The 18,023-nt window shown below is 36.6% G+C and overlaps 1 protein-coding gene across 2 annotated transcripts; it reads left to right on the forward strand.

Annotated features, from left to right (window-relative positions):
* Positions 1 to 254: 254 nt before the first annotated feature.
* Positions 255 to 17,670, forward strand: MANEA (mannosidase endo-alpha). 2 transcript variants are annotated; one of them, XM_075046636.1, is made up of 6 exons: positions 255 to 374; positions 818 to 938; positions 6,781 to 7,373; positions 10,986 to 11,095; positions 13,504 to 13,580; positions 14,291 to 17,670. In XM_075046636.1, exons 3-6 carry the CDS (start codon positions 6,824 to 6,826, stop codon positions 14,925 to 14,927), a joined length of 1,374 nt encoding a protein of 457 aa, XP_074902737.1. In that variant the 5' UTR covers positions 255 to 374; positions 818 to 938; positions 6,781 to 6,823; the 3' UTR covers positions 14,928 to 17,670. The 2 variants fall into 2 exon arrangements, with proteins under 2 accessions (XP_074902737.1, XP_074902738.1); XM_075046637.1 differs by lacking the exon at positions 818 to 938 and having other exon boundaries at positions 284 to 374.
* The last annotated feature ends 353 nt before the right edge of the window (positions 17,671 to 18,023 follow it).

The following is an 18,023-nucleotide window of genomic DNA, read 5'->3' on the forward strand; positions in this document are numbered from 1 at the left end:
CTGCTCGCTTCCGCCCCTCACAGGAGGGAGAAGCCAGGGACCCTCAGCGAGCACCCTGCCTCAGGCAGGCTGAGGGGCTCGGCTTCCCCCCCCTTCAACCCTGCGGTAACGGCCGCCGAGGCCTCAGAGGGCGGCTCCAACCGCCGCCTAACGGGGCGCCCGCCGAGGCGCTTCCCCCGCCGCCCCGGCCCCGCGCATGCGCCCCTGCTGGCGCATGCGCCCCCCCCGCCCCGCCTAGGCGGAGCGGTGCGATCCCACCCACCTCACAGCCCTTCCCCGGCCCGGCCCGGCCCGCCCGGCCGCTGCCGTCCCGTCAGCGCGCCCCCCTTCCCGCCCGCCCACCGGCCGTCGGGCAGCGCCCCTGCTTCGGGCGGGTGAGTAACGGCAGCGGCTCCACGGAGCACCCGTCCGGGCGGCCCTCCCCGCGGCGCTGGGGAAGGGGCAGCCAGGAGACGGGCCGGGCCGGGCGCCGCGGCGTAGCGGCCCCGGGGCTCCTCGGAGTCGGGCCCTCCTCGGGGGCGCCCCTCGGGGCTGGGAGAGGCGGGGAAGGCGCCCGCCCTCACCCGCAGCCGTGGTCGGAGGGGCCGGGACGCCCCTCGGGCGGCGCCTTCCCTCCTCGCTCCGGCGAAGGCCCCTCGCCGGCGGGCGCTCGGCTTCTGGCAGGGGGCTGGTGCTCGGCCGAAAGCTCCGGCGCTTGGCTCGTCAGCTGTGGAGGGAAGCGTGACCGCTCGTCATTTGGCGGCTTGCTCAGGGAAGGGGGAGCGAGGCAGCGGGCTGGCTTCGCTTCCCTTTCTTACTTTACGCTCTTGTCAAACAGCCTCGCTCTGCAGCCGCCCGTGCTGTGAAGTGCCCCGGGAAGCTGGTTCGCAGGTAGCTCTCGATGAGGAAGCTGGCTGAAGGTTGCTTTCTTCCCGTGGTCCGCAGCAGCTCAAAGTTAGGTGTGTGTTTCATTGTCCTTTCAAAGCAGCAGAACGCTGGCACGTTGGAAGTCAAACGCTCTTATACGTTAAATATAATTTAATGCTGGAGGCTGTCTTACCACGTTTAGAGCAAAGGAAATGCAGCAGGATTGTTTTTTCTTCTTGCTGCTATCTTTCTTAAATTCAGATCTGGTTAGCGAAAAAATCACATTCTCTGTTTTGTGAATGATACAGTTATCCATGTTGGAATTGTCATATTTCAAATACCTCTTTCTAAGTTGGGTGGACCAAAAAGAAACCTTATATTGTTGGAAGTGCTTAAAAAATATATATATTCTAGCATGTAAGCACAGCTATAAAGTGTCTGCATGCCATATGTAATGTCTTCTTCCATCTTCAATGCTTTTCAAGGGCTTTTTAAAAAAGTCTTTAGAAAAAGACTTTTCCTATGCAGACGCATTTTGAGAAATTTCCCAGTTTTTCTGATACTAGAAACAGTCCTGAGGCTCTCACAAGGAAGATGTGGTCAGCCTCTGTTGCTTTTTTAATTATTTGTGTCCCCCATACCAGAGTGTGCCATGTAAATGTGGTGGTTTGGACAGACTTATCAACCCCTGGGAAGTTTGCTAAATCTCACCTGGTCAGTCACTTGGGAACCAAAGTAATGTTTCTGGGTGCACACCTGCACTGTAGCTCCAGAATGAAGGGCTTTGAAGGCCTAGAAGCTTTAGCTCTGTCTAGACCTGATCCGTCACTTCAGAGTTTTCAGATTCTTGGAGCTGAGAAATCTTAGGAGAAGCTAAGCTTAGAAAACTTAACTGAGAAGCTTTGGTAGTGGCCGGGAGCTACCAACCTCAGTGACTTTTGGATGACCTGACCCTTGCATCAAGAAAGTCAGATTTTCAGAGCTGTCTTCTGTATTGCACTTTCATTTGTTATGTTTAAGGAACATCAGAACAAATAAGTTACAGTATTTGCTGGTTGTTACTAAAATTGATACATCTGTTTTATCTGAACATACTTTCTTTGCATTGCATATTTCTTTTTTGGAATCAGTAAAACTGGAAAAAACAACCAGTAGGGCGTGGTATGGAAACTTGAGTTATCATATGACCGAAATGATCTAGAGTAATTAACCTCCCTTTTTTTTCCTCTGACTAAAGAAACATCCTTGTTTTGGGAAACATGGTGGGGAAAAAAAGTTCTGCTGTCCATCTACATGCTATTTTCTTCATATAGTGGAGAGGACAAACAGAAGGTTTGCCTGCAGGATAACTTAAGGGTATAAAAAGCAGCAGTAAGGGAGGAAAAAAAAAAAGCCCATCACTGTCAAGTTTGAGCTTGAATGGGAGAGGTTATCCTTGAGACAGGCTTGCTGTCAAGTTTGGGAAGAAGTTTAGAAAATACTTCAGCTTTTCTTACAGGCATGTTTCTTTTTTTTTCATGGAGGTATTAGTTGTTTTAGGAAGAATAGCAGGAGATTTTGTACTACTGTGATGGGTTTCATACTGTTTATTCCCATATTAAAAACAAATTAATTTGAAACAGAGATGGTAATAGAGGGATAAATAGATTTGCATTTATTTTGTGCTTTAAAGTCTATGTAGCAGCTTACAAACTAAAAGTAAAATAACGTAAGATTTTTTTGGAGAAGGGAACTGAAGTTTATGCAAATATAGATTTACCCTTTCATGGCAAAGCTTTGTATTTTTCTGACGTGTAACAAAGGAAATTGTAGCATCCATAATCATAAAAGGAGAAACCAAAAGACATCAATTGACTTCTGTGCTTTTGGTTTGGACCTGAAGGTAACAAACTATTCATGATTTGGAAAAGTATGTGTGGTAGTGAAGAGTACATTGACAGAGTTAACTGAAGATCCTGACTTCTTCAGGCACCTTTCAGTGGAAAATTTGCCAAAGATCCTTCCAGTACGGAGTGACTGGGTGATTAAAAAAAATAAAAAATAAAAATTAAATTTATTTTAAAAATATCTAGTGTAATGCATGGAGTAAAGAAAACAAATTTAATTTCACAGTAATGACCTCTGAGCTCATTTTTACCACTCAGGAACTAGGTTTAGTGGTCAGATTGTGTACATTAGCTGTGAACTCAATTGATAGAAAGCAGAAATTTCTTGAAAAGGGATAGGGAGCAAAATTTAAAAAAAAAAGAAAAAAAAGCAATTTTATGTCCAGGATGTATGTTGAAAGTCGCAGTGTATTCAGATGTGTTCCCCTAATCTCAGAAAGGAAGGATATAGTGGTGCTGAAACAGTACAGAAAAGGAACACCTCAAAAATGTTTAAATGTATCCAGTGATAGTCGTACAATGTACAGACTAGACAGACTAGAAATTTCTCTAAAGGAAAACTCAGAGAACCTGATAGAAGCAATTAAATTATTAGTGAAGTAGAAAATGTAAATAATAAATGTAAACAAATACTTGCTTACTCTCCCTTCTGATTTGAGAGCTAGGGGCATCAAATTAAACTAGCAGGTGAGTTTCTAAACAGAAGGTGTTTTTTCACATTGTACAAAGAAATGACCTTTTGTTCAGGAAGTCTCTGATCCAGAAATAGCTGAAGATGCCTACTATTCTGGTAAAGCATTGCTCTACATTGGACCTGTTCTTTGCCCATAAGCAGAGACTGGTGAGCTAAACTAACTCTTCCTTCCTTCTGAACTGTTACAGACAGATGTTTTTGTTCTTTTAAAATGAATTCACTAGGCAAGAGAAAGAGCTTGAACTACTTACATTTTTGGCTGGTATACCAACATGGGTCAAACTTGGGGTTAGAATCCAAAAGCTGCTACTAGTTAACAAGTCATCATATGAGTTAGAGTAACTGCGTGTGAGATCTTAATCTGCATAAAGCTGAAGTTATTCAGGCTGACTTTTTCCTACTAAGAAAGGGAATTGCTGTTAGGTCCAAATGCACCCAACTGTCCAAGGCAAGATACTTCATAAGTATGTGGGAATGACCTGTGTACCACACTAAATTGAAGTCAGATTCTAAAATTTTGATTTCCATGACAGAAATATAAATCACAGCTATGCTAGCTCTAATGACTGTTGAATCAGAAACGTATTCTAAGATTTTTTTTCCAGTTCCAAGGATAGACATAACTTCAGGTGGCTGTTTCACATGGCATGTTTGCTCAATCTGTTTCCCCAATATTGCTGTTCTGCTGTAGCACTAGTGTTGATGAGCGTAATTTATCTGTCACTGTCTCTAAAGAGTAGCTCTGAACGAGATTAAATGACATAATGCAAGCATTGCCAACCTGTAGCTCTTCAATGCAGGTTTTACGGTATAGGTGTCTATGTCAGGGCTGAATTATGTCATCATCCTTGAGACTGATGTCTCCCCAAAACACAAGCATTTGCCATAGGTATCACTTACTTGTTCTAGAAATTTTGTACTTCGATGCTGAGCCTCTATATAAGCATACTAGAGGTTCATAATATTCTGTGGTAGACCAGGGTCTGTCCTGATGCTAGTCAAATTTTGGTAAGTGTGCTGCTTGTTTTTTAGTATACTTTCATGATAAATATTCCATTGAAAAAATACTTGTTGAAATAAGAACATGGAGCACTAAGATCAATTCCTGACACTTCAGAAAAAGCACTTTATGATAGTGAAACCTTGATGCAATAGAGGAGGAATTTAATAGCAGATATGTCAAGCAAAGAATAAAAAGGAACAGTTTCTTTGATGTGATATAGGAAAGCCCAAATGAAAGACCTTATGAACATTCTGATTATAGACATTACAGTCATGAATTCTTTTTTACAGAAGAGATGAGATAAAATAACAGTTGCAGAAGTCATTTATCACTGGCAGTCCTGTATATTGTTTAATGAAGATCAATAGCATCTGGGTTAAATTAAACTGAATACATTAATACACTAGCCACGTAAATAATATTGTTACCTTTAAAAAAAAAAAAATCCTGACCCTTTAGAAAACTTCAGTTTGTCTAATCCAAAAATTGAGTTAAACTTGCAGTGAGGGGTAGCATGATGGACTAGAAAGAAGATTGAAAAGGTCAGGAAAAATAGTAGAACTAGTTTGAATGTATTTAAAGTTAATTTTTTATTAGAAGGAAAAATGTTCTGGACTCCAAATAATCTCTTTGACAAAATTCTAAGATCTTGGGATGGATTGTGAGCTATTGAAAAAGAACCCTGTAATTTGATGTAAAGTGATGTAAAATGAGTTAACAAAAAGTCTTACATGAAGTACTATAAGCATATATGCCATAAAATCATTTTCCCGGCTATGGTTTCACAATCCAGTTGGGCAAAAGGAGCAGCATCATTTTTGTTCTCTTCCCTTCCCCCATCTGTGCTATTAATTCTTTTGTTGGCATTAGTGCTGTGATACTCATTCACTTGAGTCAGCTGTCTAACAAGGTGAAAATGCGTTGGGGTTTTTTTGTTGTTTATTTTTGAGATGTTAACAGGGTTTTGCTGTTGAAGTGTATGAGTGACCTTACTGTGAAAACCAGATGAATCCCAGAGGTAACTAAAAGTAGATAGCAGGATGAACAGAGTAAGGTTGGAAATGGAAGGAGAACCTCCATTTTGGCAGTGTCATACTGCTAATCCAATTCAGGCTGTATTCTTAAAAAGCATATTCTAAAATTCCTTATCTAAAATTCCTTATCTAAAATTATCACAGCAGTAACAAATAGTGTGTTGTGACAATGGAGCTATATGTTAATGCATGTTAACAGTAGTAAAGAACATTGGTAGCAAACTAAGGTGAGATACTTTGTAAGTATTTTAAAAGGACCTCTGTGTATCCCAGTGAATTAAAGTAAGATTCTAAAATGTAGAGGTCAATGACAGAAATACAAAATCACAGCTATGCAATGTCTAATGGCTGTTGAATCAGAAATTTATTCTAAGATTTTACAGTTTAGCGTTGTCAGTTTTATGCATAATCTTGTTCCACATAATTCTGTGGTAACCTAAATTTTGTTAATCCTTTTCTCTGGCTGTCTTGTGTTTAATGTTGAACAGGAATTAAAGTTATAAATAACGTAATCAGGCATTCCGTTATACTGATTTTCTTCCCCCTACTTGCCGGGCTCAAATCTTGCTTTGACCTATTGATCTTGTTTTGAACTTAGTCCTGGAATTCTACATGAAGTGTCACGCAGCTCTGACATTGTACTAACAGGCTGCCGGCAGCCAACTTTCTGGTTGAGGTACATCCTTAGTGCTATGCTGGTTTTTGTTTACATAGTTCAGAAAATAAATTAGAATTTTAGATGTGTAAAGTTGCAAAGCATCATTGTTTTGAGTTTAATTTGCCAAACTATTTAGTCAATGTATTGGTTAACTAAACGCAAAGTGTTTGGTCCGAAGTTGGTAAATAAGCTAGTAAATGAAACCTGTATTCTGAACATAAGCTGTACTTCTATCATATCCCATTTTGTCCTTTACTATTCTGCTGCTGCATTATTCTCCTTTCATGGCTTCTGCTTTTTTTCTTCTATTTTCTGTGCTATTTCTATCAGACTTGTCAAAACATGATAGTTCTGAAATAATGTGACCAGAATTTCCATTTCATGGGATTTATTTGGGTTAGGAACACAATGAAGTTCAAAAGTAAGATGTTTTGTAAAATATGTGAGTCCTTGGTGGTAAAACCTCAGAACCTGACACACGTTCTCAAATGCAGAAATGTTTTTTGCTCATCCCTACAAAGGGCTGTTATTTATGCAGTCAGGGTATGCATCACATTTGTCTCATATTATTTCTATTATGTAGAAACTTTATGAAGCATTTTATACTGTTGAATTAGGTAATAAGAAATCTGACTTTAAAATATTTGTCTTTTGATCAGTTGCTGCCAAAATTCTTCTGTTTGGATTCTGAACTATGACATCATGGCAAGATTTCGCAGAAGAACATGCATCATTTTGTTGCTTTTTATTTTGTTTATTTGCTCCATAATGATGGCTTTGAAGACTCTGCGACCTGACAGAGCTGGCTTTGGGGACCCATTTGGACTTGGTTTGTTGCCTGAGCTTCAACAACGGACAGTGCTCTTAGACAATAAACAGAATTCACTAAATAGGGTTCAAGGAGATACTGTAACGCGTGTCAGTAATTTGCATAGTATCGCAGTCAATACTATGAAAGCATCTATGCCTCCTGTAAACAAGCTGGAAGAAGAGCTGTCTTCTCCTAATTATAACTTTCACATATTCTACTATAGTTGGTTTGGGAATCCACAGTTTGATGGTAAATATATTCACTGGAACCATCCATTGTTGCCACACTGGGATCCCAAAATTGCAAACAATTATCCAAAGGGAAGGCATAATCCTCCTGAGGACATTGGGGCCAACTTTTATCCTGAACTTGGATCTTACAGTTCCAAAGACCCTTCTGTCATAGAAGCCCACATGAAACAAATGCGTTCAGCTTCAACTGGTAATGCATGTTAACGTTTCAGCATGTTGTTCATTTATCCAGCCTTAAATATGTGAACAAACACAACTGACCCATTCTTCCATTTTTCTGTGTAATTCTGGAAATGTCTGAAACTAGTAAATGTCTTTGTATTTCTGAGTTTTAACCCCCAGCCGAAACCTACCTCTTCAGAGCTGTGTCTGATGAGTGTAACAGCACAGAAATGTAAGAACTATATTTGTAATCCCCTAGGTGCACGTGTTTCGTGACTTACTGTTAAGCACTGATAACTATGTAGAAAATACAGAAACCATTGCGAGAATATATTGTCTGTGTATTTTATTTTTGGAGATGAATGCTTCAGTTTTTAAGAACAGGTTTCAGTAAATCATGTTAACATGATTGTGGAGCAGTCCGTTCAAATAGGAGTGGGTTTTTTTCTGAATTCTTTGTGTGTAATAACAATTATGAATTAATTCATATGTCAAAGAGCATGTAGGATTATAGCTTTTATACAATTTATATTTTATGCACTGAATTTATGGGTGTTCCCATTAGATATGGAAATGCCTTCTTGAACTCAGGTGCAATAGTTTCAGTGTAGCTAATTATAGTTTATTTCTTTGTCCAAAAGTATCTTTTTTCCAATACAAATTGATGTTCCCTTTCTCTAAATAAGATGGACTATATACATAAGAATATTCAATACATTTTTGGTGTCGTTCTTTGTTGTTGGGCTTTACAGTCCTTTTTATGTTCTTTAAAATAAGCAGTCATAATAGGCTAATATTAAACTCTGAACAGCTTCTGTAAATGTTCAGCAACATGAGGAGAGCTCATAGTGTTATTCAGAGTGCTAATCACCTTGAATTGAATCACTTCTATTCACATAATCATTAAGGTTTGATGTAATTGTTATATTCCCATTAGCAGTGTTTACCTGTATCATGTTGACTTCTTGGTTATTGTTTTCTCCTGGTTTTTAACCTAACCTGTATTTTATACAAGGCTTAATACAAACATAGGAAATTTCTCACCCTTTTTGGTAATACAATAATTCCATTGACAGGAACACCAGCAACAGTGGGAAAACTGTCGCAGAGAAATCTCAGGTATTAGTTGCCAGTAAACACTTTTTTAGTCTTATCTAAAGCAAAATAATGCATGATAGAGTGATGAAAGCAGAGAGGGCACTTGTAACTTTAGAAGAATCTTGTGAGGTTTCTCATCCTCTTAATACAAATGTCTAATAAAGCTGAACTGGTGGAAAAGGCACCAAATACTAGGAAAAATACTTTGCAAAAGAAGGTTTTTTAGTAGCTTAAGTTAGTTTTCCATTTAAAACTTAGCAATGTGACCGAGTAGTTCATGCTTCCTGTGACATATTCTTTGTAACATGTTACTTATATTTGTCAATAAGTGATTTTTTTTTTTCTGCTGTTACTCTGACTTAAGGATTTAAGTACACTTGAATTTGTTTTCTTCTGTCTAGATTTGACCAACATAAATCATCAACTTTTTTTCCTCAGGTCATTACTTCAAATATTGCATCTTTTTTTAATAAGAATTATACTTTGTTCATTTTTTGTGTACTGTGAGGGTGACTATTTACAGTTTCTTCTTTTTGTCTCTTAGCCAATGTCTAATCCATGACTGCATTTTACATTCTGGTAAATAATAATTTTTCTTCTAGCCTTTTTTGAGGCTTTATCAAGGATCTTACAAAAGGAGAAAAATGTAAGTGATTCTTTCAGCCAGTATTGTGTAATGATCAAAAGCATATAAGAGATTGGAGCAGCAGGAGTCTCATGCAGTACGTTCTTATATTCTTCTTATATTTTACAATTCTTTCCTTATTTATTTATTTCCTAATTTTTAACAGATTAATAAAATAGATTTTATTCCTCAGGTTGCTTGATGAAATTTATTTTTTTGCACCAGCCTATTTTTGTGGAAGTCCAGTTTGGAAGTCCTTCATTTGTCTTGAATGACTCTACCCTGGTTTTAAACATGCTTATGCTATTGGTTTTGGCATCGAGTCCATCCTTTTTATACTCCTGAAGTGGTACATAACTTTATTTTGTAACCACAGGAAAGAAAATATTAAGTAGCCTTCCTCAGGGAATGACCAATGCAAATGTGAATTTAGGTTCCTTGATGAACAATTCTGTCTCCTGAACTTTTCCATTTCCTAAAGGTATAGAGAGGGTCTTGACAGATGTTGTACTCAAGATACCTCGAGTGTAACTTGAGTTCATTGCTGCTGTTCTGCTTGTCCTTTACACATCTTGCTCATTTGAACTCTGTCCTTTTCTTTTGTGTGAAATAAAACATACGGTGATAAAATGCAGTAAACTATTGCATTTTTCTTGTCCTTGAGCAGACTATCTCTTGTGACAGTCTGTTATTTGTGATTTTTTTTATAAAATCTGGAGCAAATATGCTGAGGGTAGTTGAACTAACTTCTATCTATAGTGACCTCAAATTTCTGGTTTTGGTGTTAGATGATGACTGTATATTGACTCTAATTTATGCTTTCTTTTTCATAATTTTGGACTTCTTTGTTTGGAAATTGTTAGTCAGAAATGTTATAATGTTGGTAACTGTCCTGGATGGAATTTAGAGTATATACTTCCCTATTTCAGTGACCTGATTTGTGTACTTTAATCTTTAACTAGTTAAAAAGACATTGACTTATTCTTCCATATGTTTTAAATAGTATTGTTAGGAAAATACTCCTACAACAGTATTTCATGTATTTCTTTGTCTTGTCTTCGTCCTGATATTATTTCCAGCTACACACCTAAAAGTTCTAATTTATTTATCTGACAGCATTTAATTTTAGAAGGAAGGGAATTAGCCTTTCTGAAGTGGTATGTGTTCTTTTGCTTTCATGGAGAGCATCAGGAAAATTTACAGTATAGGGACATTGTATTTGTTGTCATCTTTTTTGACAAGAATAGTAACGTCCTTAAATTATTGAGCGTTACTCAAGCATTTTTTTAGGTAATAAATTTAAAACCTAATTTCACATGGTTGGAAGGGTGGATTACACCATAGGAACTGCTTTTAGCAAGAAGGAAGGTTGTGGGATTACAGTCACTGCTTTTAGTATGAAATGATTGGTTTGTAGTAGTGCCAGAGGTACAATGCAGAAATATGGTGGGGAATAAAGTTTCATAAAGTAAGAATCTCTTTCATCACGTGCATAGCACTCATCTCTTAAGTGTTCTCTAACCCTATGTATCTTGATATTCTCTGGCTGTACTGTGGCACTGCTATAATGCCTTAGTTGGGAACATTCTCCTTCTCTTGGTACAACCTGGAGATTAGGAGGCTGTGCTGAAAAGTGGGAAGTAATAGCTCTAAGTGTCAGGCTTGGAACACTGAGCACAAACCTGTTCCCCTGACAGATGATCTTACCACTGTTTGTTTTGTTGTCCTTTAAATGAAGAGAAAAGTTAAAATCCACTCTGAGAATACTGAGATTTTGCAATTGGTTAAAAAGTAATTTGAAGTTCTCATTTATATTATGTAGATTTCACATGAAACAATAATTATAACTCATGACAATGTTTAACATATAACATGTATGTTATAACATGATGTAAAACTTAAGTTTTGTATTTTCAGGTGTAATAGTGCTTTCGTGGTACCCACCAGGTATGGCTGATGAAAATGGAGAACCAACTGATGATTTGGTGCCTGTTATTTTGGATTATGCACACAAATATAATCTGAAGGTAAAGTATTTTTAAGATGCATAAAATAGGACTACTTAGGACAGTAAACCTTGTTAACAGTTTACTACGTTCGACTTACAGTATAGAGCAGAGAGGCTTGTCACGTAACGGTAGCTTCTGTTTCTGTCTTCTATTACGCTGCACTTCTTTGGGGTCATAGAAGCAGATAAAATTGCCCTTTGAATTACACTGTATTTTGATAAGACCTAAGCAATTACAACTAAAATAAATATCACAATCTGCCTTTTTTCTGTTTTGGTTCAGATCTAAAGCTTACAGAATCTAAGGTATGGTGTTATGGATTTTTTATTTTTTTTTTTTTTAGGAAACGGTTTTTAAAATTAGACATGTTGTTTTCAAATGAGTCTTCAGAGTTGAGAGAAGTATTACATATTTGAAAATATTTGGAATACAATGATCTATAAACGAAGGAACTTTGAGAAAGAAGAAAGACTAACCTCATTTTTTGCGTTACCGCATAACTTGCTGGCGCCTGATCATAGAGGTCAGGAGCAAGCATCTGTGAGTAATAAAGAGGGATCTAGACTTTCTAGTTTGAATGAATGTCTTTATTCCAGAAGGTGTCAGGAACACTTGCCTTGGACAGTAAGGTCAAAGAGGTGCTGCTCTGACTAGGTTTTTCCAGGGCGTGACAGGATAGAAAGGCTAAATTACTGGCTTCCTGAAATAGGTGAAATATCAAATCAATTAAAGATTACATGGATTGATCAGTAAAATCTAAAATTGTGGTTTGATTTTGTTTAATTTTAGAGTAAAACTTGTATTTTCCCTTAGTGTAAAGCATTGCCTTTTAGTCTCGCTGAGTAATAAATTTGAGTTTTTAAATTATCTAAGTTGTATATGTTTCATATCTGGAGGGTGTTGTCTGTACTGGGGACTAAAAATACAGCCTGTTCATCTGCTCTGGTTTTAGTTGGTCATGCAAGTTGCAGATTCTCAGAGAAATTCCTTGTCACTAGTAACAACTGTAGACTTTGACAAGCAGGAGGAAAGTAGAAAGGTTAAATCAGATACAGAAGTAATTTTGAAACTGTTAAAAATGCTGTGTGAATTACATTATGTGGCATAAGTTGCACATATGTAATAGTAAATTATTAAAAAGAAAAAAAAAAAGTATTATCCTTCCCCCAGATTTTCAGATCATGTGATGGAGCTTGCTCTCACCTAAAAGAACTTGTTAACATTCAAGTCTCTCAAAGGAGCCAAGGCAAAATGAAATAAGCTACCAAGGAAGATGCATGTAATAGTATGGTAATGATTGGAATATGGATGGAACTGCTGTTATTGCTTGGAATAATTACTGGAATATAGATATTAAGTATAGGTACTACCAGGGAATGCTACCTTCACAGTAATGTTTTTAAACATTCTTGCGCTAGTAAGTTAGTACAGTTAAGCGTTAGGAATGTCGGTAGACCAAAACCAACATACAAAATACATTTTTATTATGTCTGCTAAAATATATGTCCTTTTGATTTGCCTGATTTTGATAGTTGGAAATGAAATATGAAATTATAGTGCTCTTCAACCTATACTGTCAGTCCTAGTGATTTAGTCTAAACTGTATTTTCCTGTAGTTTGTACCTAATAGAGGTAGATACTGGCTCTACAATGGAAATTTACTACTCTTGCCGAGTTGTTGAAGACTTTATTAAATGCATTCTGCTCTAAAATTGCTTCTGAAAAACTAGTTGCTTCGATTAATGTAATATACTCTTCCACTTAATTGTATATTTGAAAACAATAGCATTTTTATATTGAAATTACTTCACATGTATAGGTTAAATAATACCATAAGCTCCAAGCTTGAAATTCAGAGCAGTGGCAGCACATTATATTAGATTTAGTTCCGAAAGTTTACTGCTGTTGATAAATCTATAAAACTTTAAATTAAAAGTTTTCATATCCCATATCTTAAAATCTATTTTGACACTGAAAACTCTCCTTGGAGAATTGTCTATCGCAAATTTAATACATTGTTTAGAAATTAAATTTTAAAATGTTTCATTGGATAATCAGTTCTTTGACACTTGAATAGATAATATTTTATTTCAATTTTTAGTTTCTGCTCTAGTTCCTTAAGTTTTCTGAAGCACGCTTATTACTTGCTGTAGCCTAGGAAAAACAAAAGCAGTGTTTTGTTTTAATGTACAAAACTAAATATTTACTCTATTAGCAAACTTCTTTGGATCTGAAGCTTCTAATCTTAGCAATGCAGGAGTTGAATTAGGGTTGGATTATTCTCAAAATAGAGTAACAAAAATGTTTGCTCTGTAAAGAGGAACTATATTTAATGCGACTGGTACTCACTTCATATAATACACGGTATCCATGTATTCAATAGTATTTTACGTTTGTGTTGCTCTTACTAGTTTTTCATCTTTCAGGTGACTTTTCATATTGAACCTTACAAAGATAGAGATGATCGCAGTATGTACCACAATGTCAAATACATCATAGACAAGTGAGTGCTTTCAGAATGGTTTCCTCTGGGGTTGATTGCATGCTGTTTTAGGGGACTTCTGTATATTATCTAAAGCTTGGAAGAATATGTAAAAACATGCACCAAGACTGAAGAAAACTATAAGAAACTTTGTTCATATTTCAGTGGTACAAAACTCAGTCTGTTTTTTAAATACTGAAGTGTGAATTTTACATAGATACTCAAATGTCAGTTGCTTTCAACATTCATTAGTATCACAAGTCATGATACTTCAGATTAAAGCAGTTAAAGTATTAGCTGCATGATATATAAATTAAACGTACATTTTTTATAGTGACAAACTAGCAGGTAGAGCTTTAATGTGTTGACCTCTAATAATTAGTCAAGCTGAATTAAAATCCTGTACAGCTACTAATTGTTTTGCTTACCAATGCTACTTAGACTGTCTTATTTCATACTGAATTAGAGAATTGCCCTTCAGAGAAAACCAATACCTATAGTGCAGTTCGACACTAAGTTACTAATCTGTAGTAATTTAAAGATTCTTTGCAGATTTCTTTATTTAATATTTCAGCAAATACTGGACTGAAAATGGATATGAACTGTTATGTTTTGAAGCACATGCACTATCTTTTTAAATTAGTGTTTTAAGAAAAGTCTTCAGCTCAGATTGTGAAACAGTATTTTCCAAATGGCAAATTTTGTCTTAATGATGCTTGCTTGCTTTATAGATATGGAGGCCATCCAGCCTTTTACAGGCATAAGACCAGCACGGGCAGATTTCTTCCAATGTTTTATGTTTATGATTCTTACGTAACAATTCCTGAAATATGGGCAAATCTGTTAACTGTTTCTGGATCCCAGACTATTCGAAATACTCCGTATGATGCGTTATTCATTGCACTTCTTGTAGAAGAAAGACATAAGCATGACATTCACAGAAGCGGCTTTGATGGAATGTACACATACTTTGCCACCAATGGCTTCTCCTATGGTTCATCTCATCATAATTGGGCAAGTTTAAAAGCCTTTTGTGATAGTAACAACTTAATGTTTATTCCAAGTGTGGGGCCAGGGTATATTGATACCAGTATCCGACCATGGAACAACCACAACACCCGTAATCGTGTCAATGGGAAGTACTATGAGACTGCCTTCAGTGCAGCCCTTTTGGTGCGACCAGAAATCATTTCTATTACATCTTTTAATGAATGGCATGAGGGAACTCAGATTGAAAAAGCTGTCCCCAAACGGACTGGACAGGTGGTTTACCTTGATTATAAGCCGCATAAACCAAATGTTTACCTAGAGCTTACTCAGAAGTGGTCTGAGAAGTACAGAAAAGAACAAGAACAGTGGCTTATGTGAGCTGTTGCTGCTGCAGTTGTTTCCTAATGCATTGACTACACTGAGAAAGAAATTGAGAGCTGAAAAATCTGTTATTAAATGTCTTTATTACAGATATGTTCAAATTATATCTTTTGAATGTATATGCACTACTACTGAATTTGAATTTTGAAGAGTAAAAAGATGATGAGAATATTGGCATCTCATCTCATTGATGTTGTAGTTCAAGAATATTCAGGGAAAATGCTGGGGGTTTGGTTGGTTGGTTGGCTGGTTTTTTTAAACTTCGTAACTTGCATGCTGAGCTTCCAGAACATGTGCATGGGAGAACTCTACATGACCAAAGTAGAACAAAAATTTGGCATAATTATGCTTACTTCCTTTATTCTTGCAGTTGTGTTTCTAATCAAAGTGTTGCTGTAATCTAAATTCTTATCCTGATAGCTTCTTGCAGGATGCATGTCTGTAGTGTGTGGAATAATCTACATCTACTGTTTTTAATGCTTTGCACACAGGGAGTTCTTGACATGTGACTACCTTGTGGTAAAAACTGAAGAGGTATATGATGCATCACTAGTAGTTTTTGTTAAAATAAAAAAAAAAAGTATTTGATAGATTGAGTTCCAAAAAACTGCTGAAAGATTTCTACTTTACTTCGATTTTTTTTCTGTTCAGTACATGGTGCAGACTTTTGCAGATTACTGGATACTGACGAGTAACATAGTTTTTTTCTATGTTACTTCGAATTTTTAAAAAAAATTGTTTGAAACTGCAAGTGGAAAAGATTTTTTTGAGGGGGAGGGAAAACCCTAAACTTGCAAAAAATATACTAAAACTTCCATTGTTATATCTTGTCTGCTAATTGACTGCAGGCACAGATCTAGTGTGTTTTTTAAAATGTTTAAAGATTATAAACCTAATATCTTACTAGTCCTACAGTAAATATAATTTTAGGAAATGCTTTTTTGTTTCTGATTTAGGAGCAGTCTAGTTTGGTAGGAATGACAGCAACTACCCATTAGTTTAATTTGAAATCTGAGATTTCTATTTTTCATACAGTTCATCTAGTTGTTTCAGGATTCAGAATAGTAGATACTAAAATGTTATTGAGATAAGCTCCCTACCAACACTACCTTTATACTGTGGTGTGGCTGGAAATGAGTACTTTCAGGCTTAAGAATCTCACCTTTCAAATGCTGTGATTATTAACTGTTTTTCTTGATGAAGCTTGAAAGGATCAAGTCACATGGACGTGTCTCCTCAGCAATCCTTTTTTTTGCATTTTCATACAACTTCCTAGAAAAGTCCTGAACTTTGGAATATTAGAAATTGCAGTGTTTTGTTTATTTGCAGCAAGTGTTTAATCTGTAGCAAAGTGGCTTTTTTTAGTTGTTTTTTATATTTATATACAAGGTGCTGATCCTGTGTTTTAGTTCATATGCTGGAACCATTGTGACCACTAGAATTCCATTGATTTCAGCAGGACCCATGGAAATTACACTCTTTACTGAGTTCTCACAGTAATCTGTCCATGAATTTGTAAGGTGAATGTGAGGACTTCCAGTTAAAGAAAGACAAACCAAAATAGTATGTTTTTTTTCCAGAAACCTTTGTCATTCCAAATAAGCATAAGCCAGTTACTACTAATATTTTCTAGAGTCTTTCTGGTATAAAAAAGGTTTGTTTCTGTATCTTTCAATTATTTACAGTTTAATTCTCTTGTCATTTATCTGCAGTTGTTAGAGATGAAGTGTCATATAATGCCCTCAGCAGCTTGAAAAAAATTCAGAAATTGGGTGACAGATATATAGCCTGGTGTGTTGAAGTGCTCCTCTAGAGTTGTTGGAGTCTTATTAATATCTCTTCATAATTTTTTGCATTTTCCTACTGCATTTCTGTGAAATTCTGAAAGAAATGTTTACTAAAGCTTATTTTGTTTTACTTACACTCAGGTGGATAAACTGAAGTAGATATAGGTATGACCACAGTCTGAGACCACAGTCTGATGACCACAGTGTCTGAGACATTTGGAAGCACTTGCTAGACCTTTACCACTACCAAGTTAACCACTCACTCCCTTTATTAAGGAAACCGATTTATACATTTTACTATAAATCCCTTAAATAGCTATACATAATTTGTTTTTATAATTTTTTATATGTTTATGATTTTACAGCCCAAAGAGCCTATATATTTATTTTAAATGTGAGGGAATTATTAGATTTTTGCATATATTATCAAAAATCTTCTGAAATCAAACCTTTTGAAAGGACAAGTCTCTTTGCTTAAACTGTTGTCATCCACTGGTCTTTTCTCACTGTAGTTTTCTGAGCACTTTACTAGTCTTGACAACCTTGCACTCAGCTTTCAGCTCCTTACTTTCTCCCAGTGGCAATTTATTTTCTCCATGACTTTGAAAGATGCTCCTTTTGTTGCTGTTTATAGAAACTTTTGAAATTTGTTGTAGAGTGTTGTACAACTCAAGTGAGCTATTTTGTTTAAAATATAATCTGTGTTAACAGTGTAATGGATCTTCATTACTCTGAAAGACTTCTGTAATTGCTGTAAAGGTATCCTTTAGTTCTTGCCATGAAGTCGTATGGGCCATCACACACTGGTGTCTAATGGTATCTTTATAAGAATTTACAGAATTTCTGTAGAAAAGAATGAAAATTAAATGCCTAGAAATTCATCGCCCCTGAGCACTTACTGTATTTTTATGTGCTTAATGTGTTTTAAAATAAAAATATGCAACTCGATAAAATATTTCAGAGTTCAGAATTTAATTTGATGATCCTAAGAAGAGCTGATGGAATAGCAGCTACTAGAACTACCCTACTGACCTGCCCAATACTTTCTCTTTACTTAGAAGAAATATTAGTGCTGCTTCTTGTTATAGAGGATGGAGAGTTTTGCTGATGGACTGCTGATGCAGTCATGATAGTTTTTGGAAATTTGATTAAATATAGGTCTGTGGGAGAGGATTTGTACAAATTCAAAGGAATAAGATTGTTATAACTGCACAGTTATTAGGGTGAAGGAGGACAAGGTGAATGTATTTAGGTGATTGCTCCAAGCTTCAGAGTTACAGTAAAAAAAAAAAAAAAAAAAGACTCC

Source organism: Buteo buteo, chromosome 15, assembly GCF_964188355.1.
Source record: "Buteo buteo chromosome 15, bButBut1.hap1.1, whole genome shotgun sequence".
In the NCBI taxonomy this organism is placed as follows: domain Eukaryota; kingdom Metazoa; phylum Chordata; class Aves; order Accipitriformes; family Accipitridae; genus Buteo; species Buteo buteo.

What these genes read in the sequence shown, in the direction of transcription:
- MANEA (XM_075046636.1), top strand. Translation starts at nt 6,824, where the DNA reads ATGGCAAGATTTCGCAGAAGAACATGCATCATTTTGTTGCTTTTTATT. An exon ending in CACACAAATATAATCTGAAG is followed by an intron (nt 11,096 to 13,503) that starts GTAAAGTATTTT and finishes TTCATCTTTCAG; the next exon opens with GTGACTTTTCATATTGAACC. An exon ending in GTCAAATACATCATAGACAA is followed by an intron (nt 13,581 to 14,290) that starts GTGAGTGCTTTC and finishes CTTGCTTTATAG; the next exon opens with ATATGGAGGCCATCCAGCCT.